At 40.7% G+C, this 22,022-nt stretch overlaps 1 protein-coding gene across 7 annotated transcripts in view; it reads left to right on the forward strand.

The window, feature by feature from the left end:
- The window catches only part of FGD3 (FYVE, RhoGEF and PH domain containing 3), a 102,542-nt gene extending 83,792 nt beyond the window's left edge, over positions 1-18,750 (forward strand). For 4 of the 7 annotated variants that reach the window (XM_039558965.1, XM_039558968.1, XM_019292029.3 and 1 more), the window contains 5 exons: positions 857-919; positions 7,032-7,154; positions 9,388-9,540; positions 11,349-11,489; positions 17,348-18,750. In XM_039558965.1, coding sequence (XP_039414899.1) covers positions 857-919; positions 7,032-7,154; positions 9,388-9,540; positions 11,349-11,489; positions 17,348-17,572 — 705 coding nt within the window. In that variant the 3' untranslated portion in view covers positions 17,573-18,750. The other 3 variants (XR_005602960.1, XM_039558966.1, XM_039558967.1) reach the window with 3 other exon arrangements.
- The last annotated feature ends 3,272 nt before the right edge of the window (positions 18,751-22,022 follow it).

The raw sequence follows: 22,022 nt of genomic DNA on the forward strand, positions 1-22,022 counted from the left end.
GTATGATCTATGGGAATAAGAGGAGAATTTATCATGAAGAATCTAATAGTTTGAGAACCCTGTGTAAACTAGCAAACTCTGTAGCCTATGATTTTGGTACTCAATGTACAAAGCTTGTTATTTGCCCTCTATATGTATTGAATACTATTGAATGTATATGTAAGTATGGCATACATATAGATATATGAACTCTATATGAATATATATAGATATACAAGCATCTGTGTGTGTTTAGTACATATACTTCTCTATGATTGAATAAACAGAGATGCCACTTTGCACTTATTTAGGGATTGAGAGGTATTGCAAAGAAGAAAAACTTAACTGAGTAGTGCTTGAATGGAGCAAATTTTGTTCCTCTCAGAATCAAGCGCCTTCACAGAGCCTTTGCTGTTTTGGCTGGCAGGCTCCGATACAGCAGTGTCCTTCAAACCACGGCACTGCCTTTCTGCAGCATGTGGGGGACAGGCACAGTTTGTACCCAAAGGCAGGTTGGCAATTCAGTGCCATCTGTAAGGTCATCCACATCAGAGCTCACCCCATATTTGAGGGTGGCTGAGCACATGTGCGACATATGCACCTGGTCTGGTGGAAGTTGTGCCTGCTCATGGCAGGGGGCTGGAACAAGATGAGCTTTAAGGTCCCTTTTGACTCAGCTCATTCTATGATTCTGTGATCTGATTATATGAATTAAAGTGTACTCACACGCAAAGAGTTGAGGGGCAGAAAGTAAACTCTCTTTCTTTTCTCTTTTTCCCCCTCCCCTTGTTTTCCTTTGTTCTGTTTTCAGTGTTTAATATATTTGAGGAAGAATGTCCGTGTTGAAACTGTTCTGTGTCATTCTGTTTCTTCTCAGATAGCCAGCACCAGCTCGGTGGAATCAATGCCAGGAGCAGATGGTGGTGGTGCATTAGGAGGGGTGAGTAATTTGAAGCTAATACTTTAGTCAGAGCAGTGTTGGGAGGTGGGTTACATTTGCTTTGTAGCAGGAAAAAAAAATCATACTTCAATATCGGTTTTATAGGGTTTATATCCTGCTGTGTGTGGCTGCAGCTGTGCTGTCATTAGCTTCCTGGCTAAGTTATACCCATAGCTACTTACCATTTGCAGCATCAGGGAATTTGAATCTTGCTCAGATATGTCACAAAAACCAGGAAATAGACTCTCCAACCAATTTGCTGGGTTAAAAAGCTGACATTACTTTATTAACAGTACTGGATGTGTGGGGGTTTCTCCTCAAAGCATGCATAGACTTCTTAAAGCAATATAACTCATTCAGTAATAGATATATGCTGCACGTGCATCAGAGCTGGTTCCTTCAATTTGTAGCACTGGGTTTGAGAGGAAGAGGTTTGTGTGGGCTTTTTTTTGTTTTTTGTGGGGTTTTTTGGTGTTTTCTGTTTTTTTGGGGTTTTTTTGTTTTGTTTTGTGCACATGTGTTTAAATTGTGATAGGGAGCTACACTGATTGCTTGGAGAGAGAAGGGCAAAATGAGGCCAGGTAACCTATCTGATTAATACTGTCACATTGTGTAACTCAGGATTTCATCTCCAGAACCAAATTTTGAGCAGCATTTCTTCCACAGAATGCTTTCCATGTTTCTGCTCGTGCAGAGGAAGAGATGATAGTACTTTTGTACATCTCTGACCTGTAAAAAATTGGCTGCCATGAAAGCAAAATATACTTTCAAAGGTATTTTGCTCAGTACAAGGACTATGACTGCTGCTGAGTCAAACCCAAGGGTTTGAGTCCTTAATAAAGTCCAATTTTCATCTCGCTCTTCTAGTACAAAAGATTTTCAGGAAATGCCTAGGGTTGGTTGAATTTACTGAACACTAGCCTCAACAAGAACAAACAACCACCAAAAATACCCTTACCTGTAGAGATGTGCTATAGGATATTATGTATTAGCATAGACGATTTCAGTAACAAAGGAGCCATTTAGCAGCTCTTCCGGACCTCTGGCCAAGCTTGGAAGGGTGCACAAACTTCTGGCAGAGTGCACAGAGTGCCAATGCAAAGCTGTTAAAGGAGCCAGCAACCTGACCTATAAAAAAACGGGTTATAAGTGTTTGTGATTAGTGTGCTCCTTGGTGATTATTTTTTGTTCTCAGTTCATATTTTTGCTTAAAATTTTTTCCTTTATTTATAGTCAGTTTTGTGATTAGTGCATTGTGCCTTGAGTTACAGATGCTGTATTGAGTGAGCTACTTAAAAAAAAAGATGTTTTATAGTATTAAAAAAAAAAAAAACAACAACAAACCCACATAAAATTTTTGGTTGCTCTTAAGTATATTTGGGAAATGTAAATTTTATTTGTAATTAAATAAAAAGTTGTATCTTTTTAGTTGATTATAAATAGTCATGTCAGGGATTTGCATAGCATATCTTGATATGTTAAGTAATTTTCCTGAAGTCATGTATTTAAAGAAAAATTTAATTCCTGACATAGAAATAAAAATTGAGTTGATGAAAAAGACAAAGTTAAAAATACCTGAAATTGTGTAATGTTGATTCTGGGCTCTAATTTTGCTAAAAATGGATAATATCAATGTTAATAATGAATAAAAATGTTAGTTGCACCTTCAGAAAAGATGAATTTTTAGTGCTGTCATCCCTTTAGTAACAGCTCAGTGAGAGCACAAGCACATCGTGTGCTCAACAGATTCACATGCAAACCACTTGGTGGTAGTGGTGGCCAGCAAACTGGGAGCTCCTCCCTGTGCTTCCCCAGCCTGCTCTAGCGGTTTCTGGGATTTTCTTCAGTGCCCACGTTTTCATAATGAGATAGTGAAATTCTACTGCAGGAAGGATCATCTGCTTGTCTACAGCATCATGGTACCTCTTTGCTGAATTGTCTTGCTGCTCTGCACTGCTAGTGCAGAGCTTCTGTCTGTAGGAGGAAATGCAAACCTTGCATGTATAATGTTGGCATGTAGAGAAACAAACAAAAATATTACAAAGTACAAAATTTACTATATAACTCAAAATTATTTTTCACCTATAGTAAGCATTTCCAGAAGCACCTGTTGATGTTCTACCCCATTGTGGGTTGCTTCAAGTAGTTAATTTATAAATGGAAAATACACCTGTAAGAGCATAATGAGACGGAAAAGAATTGAAACCGCTTTGTAGCTCATATGTCTGCTCATGTAAGAGTCTCATCAGTCTGTGTCTGTGAGTTACATGAACAACATAGGGGCTGAATTTCTACCTGCTGGCCCAGACAGAATGAAGTATCTGGCACAGAGAAGCTGCCCCATCCCTGGAAGTGTCCAAGGCCAGGCTGGACGAGGCTTGGAGCAAGCTGGGATAGTGGAAGGGGCCCCTGCCTGTGGCAGGGCGGTGGATGAGATGAGCTTTAAGGTCACTTCCAACCCAAACCATTCTGGGACTGTGTGATTCTCTGGCTATATAGCAAATAATAAATAATGGTAACAGCAGTCTCCTAAGCCCACTAGTTTTCTACCAGCTTTTTAGTGATTTTTCATTGCATTTCAGAAGCACATGGAGGCTGCATAATTCACGAAGTTCAGATGTCTGCTTACCTAAGAAGGCCAGGCACAGGCCTTCATCTTGCAGTCACATGAGTTGTACCTCTTGGTGGGTTAGATGCTATTTTTCCACCAAAATTTTAAAATTGGAGGAAACTGTCAAGATTTAGAGAGTTAAATGCAGTAGAGTAAAAGAAAATTAGCAGTCAAAACAGCCTAGTCTGAAGGAAGTAGATCCTGGCTCTGAACAGATTTTATGTGAGTGTTTTTTCCTGTCAGACTGAGCAGCTTCAAACCAGAGTTGAGTATACTGAGAAAGATGAGAAATATGACAATTATTCAAGCTCATTAGTATCAAGATGCTGAAGTGAGGGCAGCTCTGTGTTAGCACCCCTTTTAACAAGCATCAGCAGTAAATAAAGTAGCTTGTGTAATAAAGGACACAGTTGCAAAGTGACTATTAGAATTATCTACAATGAACAGTGTAAGTTACAACGCATGTCCTTGTTTGCTATAAAAGCCTCTCTGTTCAGATGATCTGTTAAGAGCATGTGGCAAGGTCACCTGAGCCATCACTGGGTAGGATGAGGCTACTGCCAGTGCAGGAAGGTCTCCTCGTTTTCACAGGAATGGAAAGCAATCTTTTTAAAATTCTTTTTCAGTGTCAGCAGTTAAATAATGTATTATTGAAAAAGTCTTTCTTCTATAATAGCTCACTGGAATTTGCCAAGTAATAAAGACTCTTTCATTTTTATTATCTTTTCTGGAGCTACAATGGCAATGTTTCAAACTCTTGTGTTCTCACTGCATTCTCACAATATTGAGAAATACTGTGAAATACTGCTGGCATTCATCAAACTCTTAAAGACATCTTTATACAGGGCCTTTTTGGATTAGTAAAGTTAGTATTAAGTGCTTGTTATATGCTACAGTGTAAGTTAATGGTGTAAAATACAAGCTCATGCAGAACTGTCCTGAGAAATCTTGCCCAGTAAATTTGTTATGCTTTATGCTTTCCTTCTTTGTCCAGTATATTGGTCATGTATTCCTGGAAGTGGACACTGTCCAGACTGTTCCACTCTGAGGAGGAAGTCAAATAGAAGATCTGCTAGAGGAAATATTCAACTTGAGTCTTATCTGTGTTGTGGAGCATGCATGTAGGAGGTGATGGGTATTCCTAATGAAGTACAACCAAATTAACTAGTTTCCATACAAAGCAGCCCACTTGATTCATAGTAGAGGAACTCCAGCTTTTTTCTTATGTAGATGCCTACATGTAGGTGGCTACTGAAAGCCAAGAACTGGTTTTGTTTAGCATTTGTCGTGATTATCTTCCAGCCAGAGCTCACAGGGCTAAATGGTGCCCTCATTTTTGCTCTTGTCATTCCAGTAACGCCAGTGTAATTGTGGTTAATATAAGAATCAAAAGCCTTGTTATACTATATGCAGATTTGCACTATTAAGACAAGAAAAAATAAGGCTGACCAGTGAGGGAATGCTCTGATCTGACAAGGCCAATCCATCCCTCCCTAGTGGAAGGATAAACATTAAATTGCATTAACATCAAAATCAGAGTGAGAAATAGCTGATGTGTGATACAAATAAAAAAGTTACTCTGGAGACGTTGCTGCTGATCAGTCAAAGCTTTTGGAACCGGCGTTATTATCTGCCTTACTTGGAGGGGTCTGATAGATCTTAGAAGGAAAGACTTGCCAATGACTCATCCTAGCCATTGTTTCATTCGGTTTCATAGTGGTTTTGACTGGTTCTTTACAAGAAAAGTGAAATACTGCTCTCTGCTCCAATGTGGGAGGTCTTGGATTTGCAGACATTCTGTTTTGATGAGCAATTAATATGTGTTTTTATGGGCTTATAGTGATTTTCCTGAATGAACAAATCTGTGACTGTGCTTCACCAATCTGAATTGCCAAACATCCTATGTGCTTGAATAAAAGTTTGAAACATTGCTATTGCAGCCATAGAAAAGATAACAAAAGTGAAAAGATTCAATGAAATTGAGGTAATTAGTTGTGGGTTTGTTGTGTAACGGCATTATAAGGGAGGGTGGTTCTAGTAGCTCTACTGAAATACAATATGCTTTCCTCTGTAAGAAGGGAATCCAAGGCAGATTTGAGGAGGCTGAATGATGGGAGTGGTGTCAGCTCATAAAATTTGACAGCTTTTCTTTAATTGGCCTGAAAATCTCTATTACTGGCTTCTGTACCTTAGTCATGACTACTGAGATGAGACCTTAGGGTGAATGGCAGGATTTTCCTGGGATGGAGGGTTGTCAAGGAGCCATGATCTGTCTGTCCTACAAAGGACCTGATCTTGAAGAGCTGATTTCCAGAAAACATGTAAAATACCTCTAGCCTTTTGTTTTAGAGGAAAAGTTTATTCTCCCAGTAGTTTGCTAGATGATTATGTCAAGCAAGCAAAAATGAAGAGAGTTATCAAACCTCTCTCATGAAAGAGCTGTGCCAGAGGAACGTGGTGCATCCAATCCTTTGGGTCTCCATGTGGATGCTGCCTGGCTGGGGGTGCCCCAGTCTGGTGCCCAGGAAGTTGCTCCTCCCTTGCAAATAGCCAGCTTGGCTAGGGAGGAGGAATAGTATTTATTAATTTTGAAAAAGAAAACAAAACAGAAAATCTATTTGAAGCTCCATGTGAAGTTGTATTTTTGTGATCTGCACGTTGGCATGTTAATCATAGAATCATGGAATCGTTTGGGATGAAAGGGACCCATCTTGTTCCAACCCCACCGTGAGCAGAGACACTTTCCACTGGACTGGGTTGCTCAGAGCCGTATCCAACCTGGCCTTGAACACCTCCAGTCATGGGAAGACCAGTTTATGCTGGATCCAGTAATGCTATTCAGTTTATCGGAAAATTGTACAATAGGGTTTGCTGAGTGACTTTAGGTACCAGCTTGGATTTAGAGGCTAACCTTTCCTGGCCACCTAGATAGTGCAGGTCCCTGGTGTGGGTATCCCTGCCTTCCTGAGGAGCTTTATGCTTTGTCTTGGGCTGGGAGGGAGCCTCAGAAAACTCCTAAATTAAGTATTTGAAGTTGGGTGGTGTAAAGTCCACTCTTAACACCATTCGCTTTTTCAGTCAAGCCATTTTCCCCAAAATCTTCACACCTCCTCCCCACCAAGGGAGGGAAGTTTACAATGCACTCACGAAGTCAAGATGTACCTTAAAAAAGGAAGATGTGAGTGCTGGAAGGGAAGCTTTTCTTGAGACACCCACTTTGGCTGTTCCTCTGTCTCCTCACTGATACACAGGGAGAGGAGATTGCTCTGTGGCAGTAAGGAGACGAGGGGGCAGAGAGGGGCTGAGACCATATAATATCACCCCCAGAGATCCCTGATGGTTGAGCCAGCCATGCAGCTGAGGCAAGCAGCAGAATTATGCAAATTCTTTCCTAAAATGGTGTGAACCCCAAAAAGGATCTTTGTCAGTAGAACTCTATGAACAATTTTGTCATTATTTTATTACTATTTTTTAATCACGTACTTGTGCTTTTAATTTCAGACTGATTCCTCTAGGAAATCTTCCAAATCTAAGCGAGACAAAGAGAAGCAGGCTTGTAAGAGCTGCAGTGAGAGCTTTAACTCCATCACGAAGAGGCGGCACCACTGTAAGCAGTGTGGGGCAGTAAGTATCCCAGCACACTCAGCTCTTGAGTTTCTCCTGCAGAGACCATTGAAGACAATTTTTTTTTTTTCAGTGCAGTGACTAAAAGACATTCTGGCTCATGGCAAGTCATTGACAGAGCAGTTTTTTCCACTTTCTTTATTCTCTGGGAATTGGGGGAAAAGAGAAAACTGGTGCAAGGGTCACAGTTTGTGCTGGTTTAAAGGCAAATTCAGTGCCTCAGTGGGTAGAAAGGAAGGTGGTGCTTTCCCTGGGGGTGGGTGTGTATCTGGGGAGGGGGTTGTAGTTTGTTCACAGAAGCAATGGCCTTAAGACAGCCTCATTTCACCCAGACAGCAGCTCCTCTAAAATGAACAGCTGAACATGCAATATTACAAATGGTATTAAGGTATTGGAGACCATCCAAAGGAGGGCAACGAAGATGGCAAAGCAAAGCCATGTGAGGAGCAGCTGAGGGCACTTGGTCTCTTCAGCCTGGAGAAGAGGAGACTAAGGGGAGACTCACTGGGGTCAACAACTTTCTCGTGAGGGGGAGAGGAGGGGCAGACTCTGATCTCTTTCTATGATCTCTTTCCAGGACCTGAGGGAATGGCCTGAAATTGTGTCAGGGGAGGTTTAGGTTGGATATTAGAAAGAGGTTCTTCCCCCAGATTGTGGTCAGGCACTGGAACAGGCTCCCCAGGGAAGTGGTCACAACACCAAACCTGCCAGAGCTCCAGGAGCATTTGGACAACACTCTCAAGCACACAAACTCTTGGGGATGTTCTGTGTGGGGCATGGGGTTCGACTTGATGGTTCTTGTGGGTCCCTTCCAACTCAGCATACTCCATGATTCTGCATTTCTTGCCCTAAAGAAAAGTTGTGCAAAAGTGGTTTCCTCCTGCTTGAAACACCAAAGAAAATCTGTCCCACAGAGGCAAGGCTGGGTTACTGAAGGCCCTTAGCCACCTCCCCTAGTGCCATTTATCAACAGCTGAATTCCCTTTTTTTTCCTGTAAATCATAACCATGGCCAAGATGAGATGGATTTCTGCAAGATGACTTGAAACCTCATTCAGTGTTCCTAATGTAACTAAGACAGAGTAATGTTATTTAAATAACATTAGTCATTTGAAATAGGGATAAATTTCAGCTGCAGAAAGATGTAAATGTATAGTTAAGATATTTAAAGAAACCTCAGTCTCAGCAATTGAAATTAAATTGCTGTGGAGGAGGCATTTTTACCCTAGAGTTGGGATTTTCAACTTTCTGGGGTTTTTTTTATTAATAATCATTAAGTACATTTCTGGGGGTTTAAAATATCCCATTGCAAAGTCAGTGTTACTAAAGAAGAGACAGAGAGATAACAAGAATTACATCATTAATAATTTATTGTTAAATCATTGTTTGTTGTGCAATGCCTTGTGGTGTGGCAATAGCATTCAAATTAAAGAAGTTAAAAATGCCCTCTTGCTTTTGTTTGGGTAACACTTCCTGAATTAAGACAGCCCACTTCATAGAGTAATTAAAGTCTTACAGTGAACCACGTAACAACATAGATGTATGCTGCGGGTTTGTGGTTATTATTGTACAGAAATTCAGAATGGATGTCCATCAGGCTGACACCCTGGGGACAGTTTCTCTCCCTGGAGCAGGTGTGTTAGAGACAATTTTTTAGCATGAAAACAGGTTCTGGACCTGCAGATCCAGCATTCTTTCCAAGCACTGATTCCTTGGTGCTTGGAAATGTGCCACTGCATGCTCTTGGAAGCTGAGGCAGACAAATAATTTTTAATGGATTATATTTTGGACTATGTTCTTAAAATAGTTGGTGCTTTCTGGATTCCTCAGTTCTCCAGGATGTCCTTCATTGATGAGGAATGTCAGCCACTTTCACTCTGAAAATCAGTCCTTCCTAAACCATTAAAAAGCACTAATTGCTTCATCAACTTAAGCTCTTTTTGACTTATAAAAGCTTATAAGAAAAGACAAGAAAAGCAAACTTCATGATGTTAGTCATACAGTATTTCCCCAAAGGCATAAGTTTTCTTTAATTTGGTATATGGCATGGGATCACAAACAAGTTAATTATTAATGGAGTTAAATATAAAGAATATTTTATTGGTCTCTCTATCTTAAGTTTACATTAGCTTTCATAGAATTTTACTTAAATAACAACCATTCTGCAAGTCGATTTCTCTGATAAAGGGTTGTGTTTTAAGCATGGCTAATTAAACACCATCTCTTTTTTACAGGTGATCTGTGCAAAATGCTCTGAATTTAAGTCACTTGCAGATAACAGCCGCCATAATCGAGTGTGTAAAGAGTGCTTCCTGCAGCTTCCAGCAAGCCCGTGCAGCCCTGGGGTGGAAGCAGTTGGAGAACAGAAGAAAAGACTAGCTGCAGAGGTACAGTCTTTGGCTAAGAAACTTTGTGAGGCTCTCTCTTTTTTTTAGTGTATTTATTAAAACCAAATCAAATTGGTTTTCTACCCCACCATGATATTTAATCCTCTGACCTATAACTGGCATTGAATATGCCTGCAGACTGGATGCTGTTTGCAGATGGTGAGCATTCACCATAGGATGCTGATCACACAGGGACACACACAGGTTTGGCAGCTAAGCTTCAGCTTTCAAAGTTACAAAAAAGAAGGAAAAAACTCTGACTTCTTTTTATTATGGTGCAATCTTGAGTTGCACAGTGACTATTCGAAAAATAAGATCTGATTTTTCACTTTTAGTTCCATGTAGTAGATACTTTTGCACTCTCTGTTTCACATCCTGTCAAAATACTATTGAAATTAATTTTTTTCTTAGTTGATTGGTTGGACACTGGGACAGACTGCCCAAGGAAGTGGTCACAGCACCAAGCCTGTGCTTGTGGGTCCCTTCCAACTCAGATTTCTATGGTTCTGTGATTCTTAGACCCTGCCCTGCTCTGCTTCCCAGCATGCTGTATTTTGTTCCAGGCTACTAAATGTACCTGAGCAGGCAAACTTACACCAGCATGGTGTCCCAGAGTGAACACTGTTGCTTGGGGGCTTTGTCAGCTTTATACCCAAATGCATCCAAGATCTCAGCAATAGAGTGGGGTAAAGTTGCAGGTCCACATTGCCCTGCCCTGGGTCTGTAGAGCCCAGAGAAAGTTCTGGAACCGGAACCTGACCCCATCAAAACCTTCAGATATGATATCAGATATTCCCCTCTGTGACAGGGGGTTGAACGAGATGATCTTTACAGTCCCTTCTGACCCAAACCATTCTGTGATATATGCTCCTGCTATGCCTACAGATGATGAGCTCTTCATGGGTGTCTATACAGTCTGTGGTGTCTCATGACAAATTTTACAGCACTGTTTCAGTAGGAAAAGTTTCAGGTGAAAACCTGCACCTACACAGGGAAGAGAGAGCACTGTTAATCTGAAAAGCTGAGAGGCAAACCAATGAAATGTGACCCATGGCTTTAATTCAGAAAGCAGATTACAGCAAAAAGCTTTAAAAACCCAAAGAAAAGTGTAATTTTTCCCTCCTCTGCTCAGTCTTCTAGGTTTTTTGTTAAATCTTCAAAGGATGAGGTAAAATGCAAGAAAGAAAATAATGTATGGAAAGAAAAGATCAGACTCAGGCTTTTTCTTTCCCTTCTGTTTACATTAAACTTTCTTAACAGGCTTAGTAGCAGCTGAGGAGATTGCCACTTAACAAATGTTATTACCAGCTGCCAGAAATCTTCAGGAGACTTCTGTGAAAATCCTAATGCAAACAGGAATTTTGATTTTCTTTGCTTTCTATCAGAACACAACAATTTCTTCCAATCTTTTTTTGCACCCTGATTTGGTTCCATCCATGCACAAGAGGATCTGTTAATAAACCCTTTACATTAATTTGAAGTAATCTCCCAGCCTACTTTGCTAAGCAAGAAATGAGCTGCATCATCTTAGTTACCATTCTCAATTTACTGGGTGGAAGTTGAATTTAGCTTCATGTCTGCTGGGAATGGTGGTTCAGCCTCTGCCTCAGTTACATGGAATTATGCTATTTCTTAATTGTATATAATAATTACTAATTTTTTACTTGATTATGGCCTATCCAACATTTGCCCTCAAGTGTTATTTGACTCTGCACAACTTGAGTATTTTATATTTAATTCTAAGTATTTTGCACACTTAAACATCAATGGAAACAGCTCTGTTTTGTTTTTTCCCCCCCTTCATCCAGAAGCAAAGCATCCTTGCAGCTGAAAACAGCCTCTTCAGCAGCTACCTCCAGTTCCTTGAAAAAGGGAAGACTTGGTACAAAATGTGGGTGACCATCCCCAAGAGTGAACCTCTTGTTCTGTATCTGCAAGGAAGCAGCCAGGTAAGACGGCATTCACGAGGGTTAACACACAGAAAAAGAAAAGCGTAAGTTTAAATATGTCGAGCTGAGAAATGGGTCAAAGGATTTGGCTTGGTTTCAACAACAGAACTTAATTTCCTATTCTGGATAAGGCACAAAGCCTCAGGGATTTCAGGTTACCTTGTTACCTGTACTTACTGCTGATACAGTTGTGAGCAAATATTGAAGCTCATTGCTTCTCCATTCAAATTTTTAGCAAAAAAAAGAAGAGAAGACAAGTAAAATTAGGTTATGCTTTGGCTTTTTTGGAGGTTTCAGACAGATGTATTCAAAGGTTTTATTACTCTGTCATTAGGGAAAGCACTTTCCTGTTAAATATATAGAACTGCAAAGGAGGCTGGATATTGCAATTGCTGGTTCAAGCTTTTTGTTTTTTAAACCTAGTTCCGGGTTGATGGGATAGAGGAATTTGTGAAAATGTAGGTGTTCTTCAGCCTGAAAAATGGTAAAGCTCCTTGTCATAGCATCATGGGGTTTTATCTTTACTTGAAATACTTACATTGATAAGAGGTTTTGTCTCTAAATGTGCCGTTGACGCTAACTAGCATTTGTGTGTGATGAAAGTCAAGGGATAAAAACATCTATATCCAAAATAGAAATATCAGTTGTGCTTCCTTAGCATTGAAGAATGACAATGCTGAAGTGAGATTCCCCATATCCAGTCTGCATTTGGCATTTGACACATTTATACACAGCTTTGTTTTATCTCCCGTGTGGGATGGAAGAAGAAATGGATCTGAATTCAGCCAGCAATTACAATGCTGTAGTTGTAGTGATAAGAAGGGTTTCTTTTTATTAGCATCTCTTTGTGACTAGGAACAGTCAAGGAAATAAATTTTCCCCTTGATTTTATAAAGCATTTCAGAGTAAAGCTCACCCTGTATCTGATCAACAAATACTACACGCTATCGTTAGACCTGTGTTCATTTCCCAGCTTGTCAGCAGGAGCACCTCTGGCTTTAAACAAGCTTGTGTAATGTTTTAAACATAGTGCTCAAAGAGGCTGAAAGCTTGAATTTAGAGCTTCAGCCCCCTTGGCTCCATCTGTGGTTCCAGCCCCACACTGGGTAAGCTTCCAATCCATCCTGCACGCAGCGAGCTGCCTGGTTTCCCTCCTAGTCAGCGGGAGATGCACAGCTGAAATTACACATTGAAAAAGCAAACAGCCTCAAACAAGGCACTAAAATGAAGGCAACAAATCCAGTATTTGGCTGTCTCTGGAGCCAGGGTCTGGGGAAAGGAACAATGCTTTAAAAAACCAAGCAGAGAGGACAGCTTCACCCGTGGAAATTTTCAACTAATGTGCAAGCTGTGCCTCAGCCAAGGGCCAGTGCAAGCCCTGTATCCACACAAACCAAACCAGATTGTCTCACACTTGGGCAAAGAGAGTGGGAATAGAGGGAGAGAGGTTTAAATTCTTTGGCCTCCCTCATACAGAAACAATGTGTGTCATGTAGGAGGTGACAGGGGTGAGAAGTTGAGAGGAAGCAACATCCCTTACACAGTATGATTTAGAATTTCTCCTACTGCCCAACCGCTTGTTGCGCTACAGCACAAATAATAATCCATGGACATAAATCACCTGCATCCAGTGCAAACTCAATGATGCTTGATTCTGCAAGCCCCACCTGAGAGTCATGCAAAGCCACAGATGGAAGCTGGAGGAGCTTCTCTGCTTCAGTTGCTGTGTACTTTGTCCATGTCCTGCCAAATTTGATCTTGAGCCTCTGCCGATATTATTAGTGAGATCCTATTTTTTTAGGGGAAAAGGGTGCCTTTGACACTGATTGTCAATTTTATGATAGTTAAATTCAGCGGTTAGTGTCCTCAACTACTTCAGGTATGAGATAAATCTCCCAATAAAGTGTTAAGAAAGCAGCAGGACAAGGTTGTTTATTTTACATTCCAAAACCAGGATTTGCTATCAGGAATGAGACTATAAACGACAAAAGTGAGTCCCTTCTTCAAGGGCCTGCCATTCACATTTGTATACTTCAATTTGCATCCAACTGCAGGAAAAAATTCAGAAGCAAGTCCTATTCCTTGATGTTAATCCAATATTCTTGTTAGTTCTGGTTTACATAGGATACACTAGACTTCTGAGGAAAATCTCTTCCAGAGCTTCATTACTGGAGTCTGAATGCCTGGAATCAGTTGGGAGCCACTCATGTGCTGAAATATTCTTTTCCCAGGCATAGTTCTGTTTTGCACAACCACCTCTGTGAATCTCACAGACCTCTTTAGGCCTGCAAAGAAGCATTTCAGTGCCTGAGATGTGTCTTTTGGGAATAATATTGCCACCAATAGTATTAAAGGTCTTGAAACATAGAGTAAAGCGTGACTGTAGAAGTTTGAAAGTTGGGGGATTATTGTTAAGAAGAACAGAAAGAATAGCTGCCTCTTGGGAAGAAGGAGCAAACCAAGATGAATCTGGAGCTTTGGATACAGTGAAAGCTTCTTCCTCTGCACCCCTGGCCCTCACTCCCAAGAAGGGATGCTAGTGCAGGTAGAAAGATGACTCACAAATCTAAAATAGAAAGAAAACTGCCCTTTTGCTTTAGACCCTTGTTCCAGGAGAATGAATCAATCCCCTGAGTGTTCGCAGTTCAAATCTTGCATAAGGCTTTATGCATGAGGATTCCCAGCTTGTTTAGATTTGGGAATCATACCAGTTTGATTTGTCTTCAAATGGAGTCAGAATTTGTACAGCTGTTTGTTGTGTTTATCTCAGTGAAATTGTAAGAATTTACTTACAAGCAAAGACCACTTCAAGTATAAGGAGCAGCAGTTTTAAGATAAATTTGTCTTGCCTTTTCAAGGGCTCCAGCTAGAGCTTCTGCCCCCCTTGGCCTTGTAAAATGCACAGCTACTTGCAAAGCTCTGACATGAACTGTACAAAGTCAAGGCTTCCAGGCTAGCTGGGAAAATAATGGTTTTTGGAGAAATATGAAGGATAAGTATAGTTAGAGCTACTATATATATATATATATATGCATATATATATATCAGATCAAGCTTGCTCCAAGAGAAAATTTTGCTTTATAAAGAAGAAAAATCCGCCATTCATCATGTAAATGTAATTTACTTTTAGAAAATAAGGGAGTAGCTGAGTTTGAAATTGAGCTCAGGGTTTTTGAGAAGTATTTTTTTATTTTTGCTTGCCTGATGATCCTGTTTAGTAGAAGCTTTACCTGGCCCTGCACAAAACTCTGCCTGCCCTTTTTTTTGGACCTGAAAATCTTTCCATCACAGGAGCCTCTCAATGACTTGTGTAAGGTTGGGGTTAGATCATGGGTGGGTAAAGAGTGGAGTTTGGGTAGAAACAACCAGGGATTTTCTAAGCCCACTCAGAGGTAGGAGGGGGAAAATATAGGGGGAAAATGACAATGGTGCCACTGGTGGGTCACTGTTGTCTAAAAGAGCTGCAAAGGGCTGGGCAGTGCAAGACACACGTCTGTATGCAGGGGTGCCTGAAATAGAACAGCCTATATGGTGGAACTGAGTTGTCTGTTCCAAAATCTTAAACCCTGGGTGTTGCAATGGCTGTAACAGCAATAAATACATGCTGCTGTAATGACCTAGATAAATAACCCGTTTGTGTTGCGCTGCTGAGAGTCAGGATGAGTGCACAGTGCTTATGATTGCTGACAGTATTACACACCCACTCAACTTTTATATATCACTCACTCACTATCTGAGGAAAATTATTGTAATCACTCCTAAGGTGAAGCTCTTTCAGTACTGGGCATTTTGGTTTAATGAAATACCAATATCATGCAGTCTTACTATGTTGCATGCAGAAATATTTTTAAAAAATGCAGTCCAACCAGCCAAAATCTGGTAGGTTCTTAAAACTAAAACATGAATTTCATCTCTCTTGTAAGGTCTGTAAATCCTATTTACATGTTCAGTATAGGGCTGGAATTCCTCATGGGTGCATGCTTGTCCCTGGATTTGCTGGGCTTCAGGTAGGAAGGAAGGGCTCAGTGGCAAAGGACATCCACAGATGTTGCTGGTCCCAAAGAGAAGTCTGGATTGGGGGTGGGGTATTCCTCAAGGCCAAGTGCTTCACCTTTACCTGGCAGTAGTACAGCTTTTCAGAGATAATGTAAATCCCTTCCTTTTGGATCAGGCAGGTACAGACAAAGTGCCAAAGGCAGCATATTAAGAAAAGGGAGGATGCAAGACCAAAGGCAGACTGCTTAATTTGCCTGTGTCTGCACATGTTGGGTAGGTGCAACACATACAACTCAAACATCAATTTGCTCTTACGGTGCTCTTCGTGGCTACAAACAACATCATTTGTCATTGTCATGGGCAACCTACAATTTTCCATGTGACAAGTCTGAATGTCTACTCTTCCAAACCAAGACCAGTGAAACAGGCATGGTCGAGCTTGCATGTGCTCTTGTGTGTCTGTGTTCATCAGTCCCATGTTCGCTTGCTTGAGCAGTGCCACGTGTGCAGGAGCTGCTCTCTACGTGCCAGTTCTTCTGCATGGGCAAGACCTTCCTGTTTATAGGGATGTGGCTGTGGTGTCAGAGAATAGAAACTGTGCTGCATTTAGGACAACTAGTTACACTCAAATGGGAACTGAGTGTAACTTTAGTGTTTGGCCTAAAGCTGCCTTGGATCTCATTGAAGAGTGCTTGGTCTTCAAGCAGTTGGACTCTGGCATTTTTGCATGACAATAACAAGCAAGAGAGGAACAAATCAAGAAGCCTGTATTGACTTAATAAACTGTGATACGTTTTTGACTGTATATTTCTTGCCCATTTAGTTAGCGTATGTGTTTGCATTGATGTGAGCAATTGATTGAATTACTTTAGACAAAGTATTAGAAAAGTAGGCGCTTTTTTTTGCCATTGTTCTCAGAGTTTTGGTCCTCTTCCAGATTTACCAAGTCATCTGCATTTGGTGTGGGCTGACAAAAGAATGACTTTGCCACTTCTCTGTGGGATGCTTCGTTAGCTTTGATATGGGGCTGCAACACAAGCAGCTGCTACAGAAGGTGACAGCTTTGTACAGATGCTTGATGCCTGTGTGATTCAGACTTCAGTTTGGGGACTCATCTTTAGAAACATTTTGCTGGGAGCAGTTGAAGAGGTTGCTTGGCCATGGCACACCCTGCCTTGCTAAAATATGTCTTTCCTGAGAGCTTAGGAGAGGAGTTGTTTTGATGCTCAAGATATGACTGTTAGAGAGCTGTATCACTCCTTAGATCTGTGAGCCAATCTGGCCTTTAAAGGATGGTCAAGAATTTGATCATTGGCTTCCTTGACAACTCTCAAAGGCATCATAAATGACAGAAAATCAAAAGTTCTCTTCTTTCAAAGAGTTTTCCCTTGCCCTTTAGTTGTCTTGGTGTCTCTCAGTGTCCAGCTTTGCTTGATTGCTTCCTTTTAACCAATCCTACAAAATATCCCATGAAGTTCAAAAGAGACAACACCAAACCTTCTCAGCTGGATCCCACTGCCTGTACCTAATGCAGAAGAAATTTTGTAAAAGACACCTGCATAAGTTACATGAAATTATATGAAAATCCCTGGCCACATTTACTGTGACAGGAAATCAGTGAAATAAGAATAAAGCAGCAGTAAGTCATTGCTTTTTGCTGGTTTAAGCTGAGCAGTCGATACTGCCCCTTCCCTGCTTTCTATGCTGCAGTGCTAAACAAGGAGCCGAATGCGCCTGTACTGGGACTGCATCCATGCGCTTCCTGCAGTGTGTGCCTGCCGGCTCCATGCAGTGTACCCCCGGGCCTCCCATTTCAGACAGCATTTGTTCCCTAATTTTTACATTTGTTCTCTCTCCTTTAGGATGGACGAAGCCCACGTCCTATCCCTCTGCCTGGCTACGAAGTCAGTTTGCCAGGTTCTGGTGAGAAGTTTGAAGTGAAGCACGTTTTTAAGCTTTGCCAGTCCCATCAAACTCTCTATTTCAGTGCTGAAGATGAAGAGCTGCAGATGAAATGGATGGAAATTCTCACCAAAGCTGCCAAAGGGGAGACTGAGGATACAGCTGAAGGGCTTGGCAACCCATAGAGCAAGTTTCATTTAGTTTCTTTCCTACTTGCTATAAACCATCACTTGAATTTGGTATTCATGGCACTTTGGAATCTGTATGGCTTTATATTTTCATGTGTCTGCATAGGAAATTCAGTGGTTTCTCACCTTTTATTGTAAATTTTTCACATACAGTAGTTACCTGCCATATATTATGTTAAAGGAAAAAGTAGTTATAGTTGTTGGTGGTGTCAATGCTGGTTTTAAAACAAAAGACAAGGAGAAAAGCATTAATTTCAACAAAGGTAATGGAAAACCATCAGTCTTTTGTTTTCCTAAATGTATATTTTCCAGTCCTTTTTATTGCTGTTGAGTGCAGGATGTGTATAGTCTGTGATTAGTTCTATAAATGCTGCCTTTTAAGTTAAATGTTGTAAAGGCTTGTGCTGTCCGCTGACATTCCATTCTCTGCCTCGCCTTCCTGGTAAGGTCTTTGTGATGTGTGAGCAATGTACTGAGTATTTTCCCGTTGCTAAAACTATGTCTCTGCTATTTTGAGATGACCTGTTCACATGACAAATACTGTAGAAGGGACTTCTAAAAATGACTGCAAATGGTGCAGAACAGAATATTAAGAAGCCTCATTGATTTTAAGCATTTATTATATTGATTGCTTTCTTTTGGAACCAGTACCTTCCTTCCTTCTATTGGAACCCATTTTGATGTAAGTGAACAAACATTTTATACTGCAAACTGGGTTATGATCAATAAACAAGAACATTTTTAGTACACACCATACAAAAAGGTGACTTTTTTGTTGTATTGGTTAATTTAAGTGGCCTAGATTTTATTTATATAATTTGTAAATAATGTTTCGTAAGTATTTTAAGAATTTTTTAAAGACCTCAGCTAATTAACAGGATTTAGTGCATAGTATAAGAGATATTTGTATGAACTGAATTTGTAATTTAATTTTCCTGTTCACTTGTTTTTGTCTTATTTTCAAACGTAAATGCTTATCTATTTAAATAAAAATTCCTGCAGTTAACTCCTGAGCCAGATTTCCAAGGCACAGCAAAGTTTAGGTCAACATTTAATATAGGTTAAAAAAAAATATAAAAAGTCCAAAACAAACCAAAAAAAAGGCATGTCTGTTCCTAGTGGTAGTAAGCATGTAGTATCAATCAAAATGAAATAAAATCTGTCACAGTACTGTATTTTTAAATGGTTTGGTTTAACTTTTGTTTCCTCTTCAGCCTTCTACAATTTCTATTGGTAGAGAGGAAGAAATGTTCCATACAACCAGAGTTTTTTTTGAATTGTTGAATTTTTTTGATTGTTGAAAATTAGTGATCTGCATCAGTGGGTATTTTTTGGACCTACAGAAAAGGACTTGTCCTTGCTTGGGGTTTGGTTTACTTTTTACATTGGTGTAATAAACCATATATCTGAAGTCCATGATGATAAAAAATTAGAGGCCATGTATTTGATTATCTACTGGGAAATTTTCATGAGACTTGCATCTTTCCTCTCCTCCCTACTCACCATCTCCCAACAGCCAACACAGAAAAGATTTCTTGAAGAGTAGCTTTTACCATGAAAAGGAATTCTTTCCAGTGTGTGTTATTTCTTCTCCCAAGCTTCCTTGAAAATATAATGACGTAGAGTGCTTGCCTTGAAAATTTACTCATTTAGTAACATTTCTGGTTTGGAGGTGGGGTTTTTGTTTGTTTGTTTGTGTTAACATTCTATCATTCTATGATTCTAAGCAAATCAAGGGAAATGTGCTTAGTGAACACATTAACAGAACATGCAGTAATGCAACAGCAAAGCACCCTCAGAGAACGGACCCAGGCTGTTGAATGCTACAGAATGCTGTTGTAGGAGAGTCTCTCTTGGTCTGCATTGATTGACCAGCAACAGGGTCCCAGAACACAGTGCTGCTGTGAAATCAGAATCAAATCGTCTGAGAAATCACTACACGTCTCTGAAGGCTTGTCCTAAACTTACAGCAGGATCTAATCTTGTCCAGATTAAAGGCTGGAGGGTTAGGACCTTTGTTTAATTCTCCTTCCTCATCTTCTCTCATTTGGAAGGAAGTGGGAACTCCCAAAGCTGAAGAAATAGGCATCACTGACACGATTTGTCATTAAAGCTGTAAGCTTTAGACTTTCCTTTGTCATAAAATCTGTTGTTCTGAGCTCAGCCCGCTTCTCTGCAGGGGTTAGCACAGGGCTTCAGCATCCCATGGGTCCTACCTAGGCCTTCGTATTAGTGCACAAATAAGATTTAAGCCAGTAATAGCCCCTTTCTAGCTCTGCATAGAGCGGAATTATATATGTTGGCCATGATAAGACCAGAGAAAAAAATTTAGTTGTGGCAGCAGCAGTTAAGTTTAACCAGGGGACTGAATTTTTATTAAGTGGGGATTAAAAGTACAATACCCATAGCTGCGGTGTCCTGACATCAGCACATTTCAGAAAAGATGCCAAAAATCACGCAATAAGCCGAGAACGCTCTCTGTGCATGAGGGATGTGGCCTGTGGAGGTGCACCAACAAACCCTCTCTCTCACCTTTGCTGCTTGCAACTATGAAATAAAACACACCAGGTCTTTGTGACTCTGCCTGTCAGGTCAAGGCAGCAGACCCTACCTACCTCATAGCCACAACATTCCTGCCCTGGGCATGGCTGGGGCAGAATTCAAGCTGTGGTGCTCTGGGCCCTCAGGTACTGCAGGATCCCAGAATTCTGCTGTGTTTGGGGGCTAAACCTCACAAATCTGTGAGAGCTTGCTCAGTCCTTCCTGTTAACAGTTGGATTAACCTTTCCTTTGGCCAGCTGGAGAAGCCTTTCCTTTGTTTCTCCAGGAGCTGCTGTCTCTCTCCAAGGTGCCCATAATCTCTTGCCTGAATTAAACTGGCGTCTGTAATTTTTTTCTTTTTTTTCTTTAAATTGACAATCACAGATTAAGGATTTGAACAACCCTGGATCTATTTCAGGAAGATTTCATTAACAAATCAATTAGCTGTATTTAATCTCATTCGCACACATTTTTCATTCTGAGTGCTTTTTTATTAATTTTCCTATTCTGCTAAAATGTGGTGTATGCCAGTAGAAAGAAGAGCTGGCAAAGGCAAAATACAAAGAGCTGGCAAGGACAAGGGAAAAAGGCAGTGACAGAGCAGACAGAGGGGGCCAGTCTCCAATTATTTATTTCCTTCCTTGAGGTGGAATGCATGTTGGTGGGTGGCTAATTTTGCAGGTGGTGAGCAGTGCAGTAACCAGGATGAGGAACAACACAGAATTATGACTTGGAGAGACACAGCATTCCAGAAATTAGCTGAATCCAGTTGATCCACCTACATCTTCTCCACCTATATTTGAGCCTTTGGTGCTGTACAAGCAATACCTGAGCTCTACCACTGTGACCCTTGGAGCTTGGACAAGACTCACTGTCAACACCAAGACTACAGGAAAGCAAACCAGTCAATGAAGAGGTTTCGTTTGAAATTAATGTCTCCACTTAAAATGATGAAGAAGGAATGTAAAATTATCAGGGCAGAAGTTGTGTTTTTGCTAAATGATGTGTGACTTTTTAGTATCTCTGTTCCCAAATTGCTCATGGGTATCTAAAGAACCCGGTATATTGTGTGCAGGGTCCATCAGGGACAAAAGTAGGCATGGACAAATCTTCTGAGAAATAGGAGAACTGTGAAATGTGTGAAATGGATGGACCTTACCTGCTGTGCCTGCTGTGGACCATCAGCACCAGGGACTCTGGGCCAGGTTTTCACAGAGGCAAATGGGACTGATTCATTCAGATGGATTATTTATTATCTACCTTAATCTTCTATAAAAAGGCTAGATTTCAGTGTGCTCATCTGGTTTATTCATTCTCCAGCCTCTGTGTTGTCTATGATGGGTTACACAGGGTTCATTGACTGCTTTTCAAAATGAGAATGAGTATGAGGTTTTAGGAGAACTAGTGCCACCATATCAATGTCTTGTTGTGATCAAAGGAGGGCTTTTGCTAAATCATAGAATCACAGTATCATTTGGATTGGAAGGGACCTTAAGATCATCTTGTTCCACCTCCTGCCATTGGCAGGGACACCTTCCACTAGACCAGGGTGTTCTAAGCCCTGTCCAACCTGGCCTTGGACACTTCCACTGATGGGGCAGCCACAGCTTCTCTGGGAACCTGTGCCAAGGCCTCACCACCCTTACAGGAAAGAATTAAATCTGAACCCCATGACTCCCCACGAGGTAAGCACAATCACAACCACTACCTGTATGTAAAACTGCTTCTAAAGGTGATGCAGGGGAGGGAATGTACATCCCAGATCTTTCTTCTGTGCTCACGGAATTCCTTGTCACTGACAGATGCTCACAGCTGCTTCAGAGAGAAAGATTACAAAGCTGTGAGTTTCTTGTTTGATGCTGGAGCTGCTTAAAGAGATAAAATACAGTAGAGCAGTGAAAATGAG

Source organism: Corvus cornix, chromosome 12 (assembly GCF_000738735.6).
Source record: "Corvus cornix cornix isolate S_Up_H32 chromosome 12, ASM73873v5, whole genome shotgun sequence".
NCBI classification, from domain to species: domain Eukaryota; kingdom Metazoa; phylum Chordata; class Aves; order Passeriformes; family Corvidae; genus Corvus; species Corvus cornix.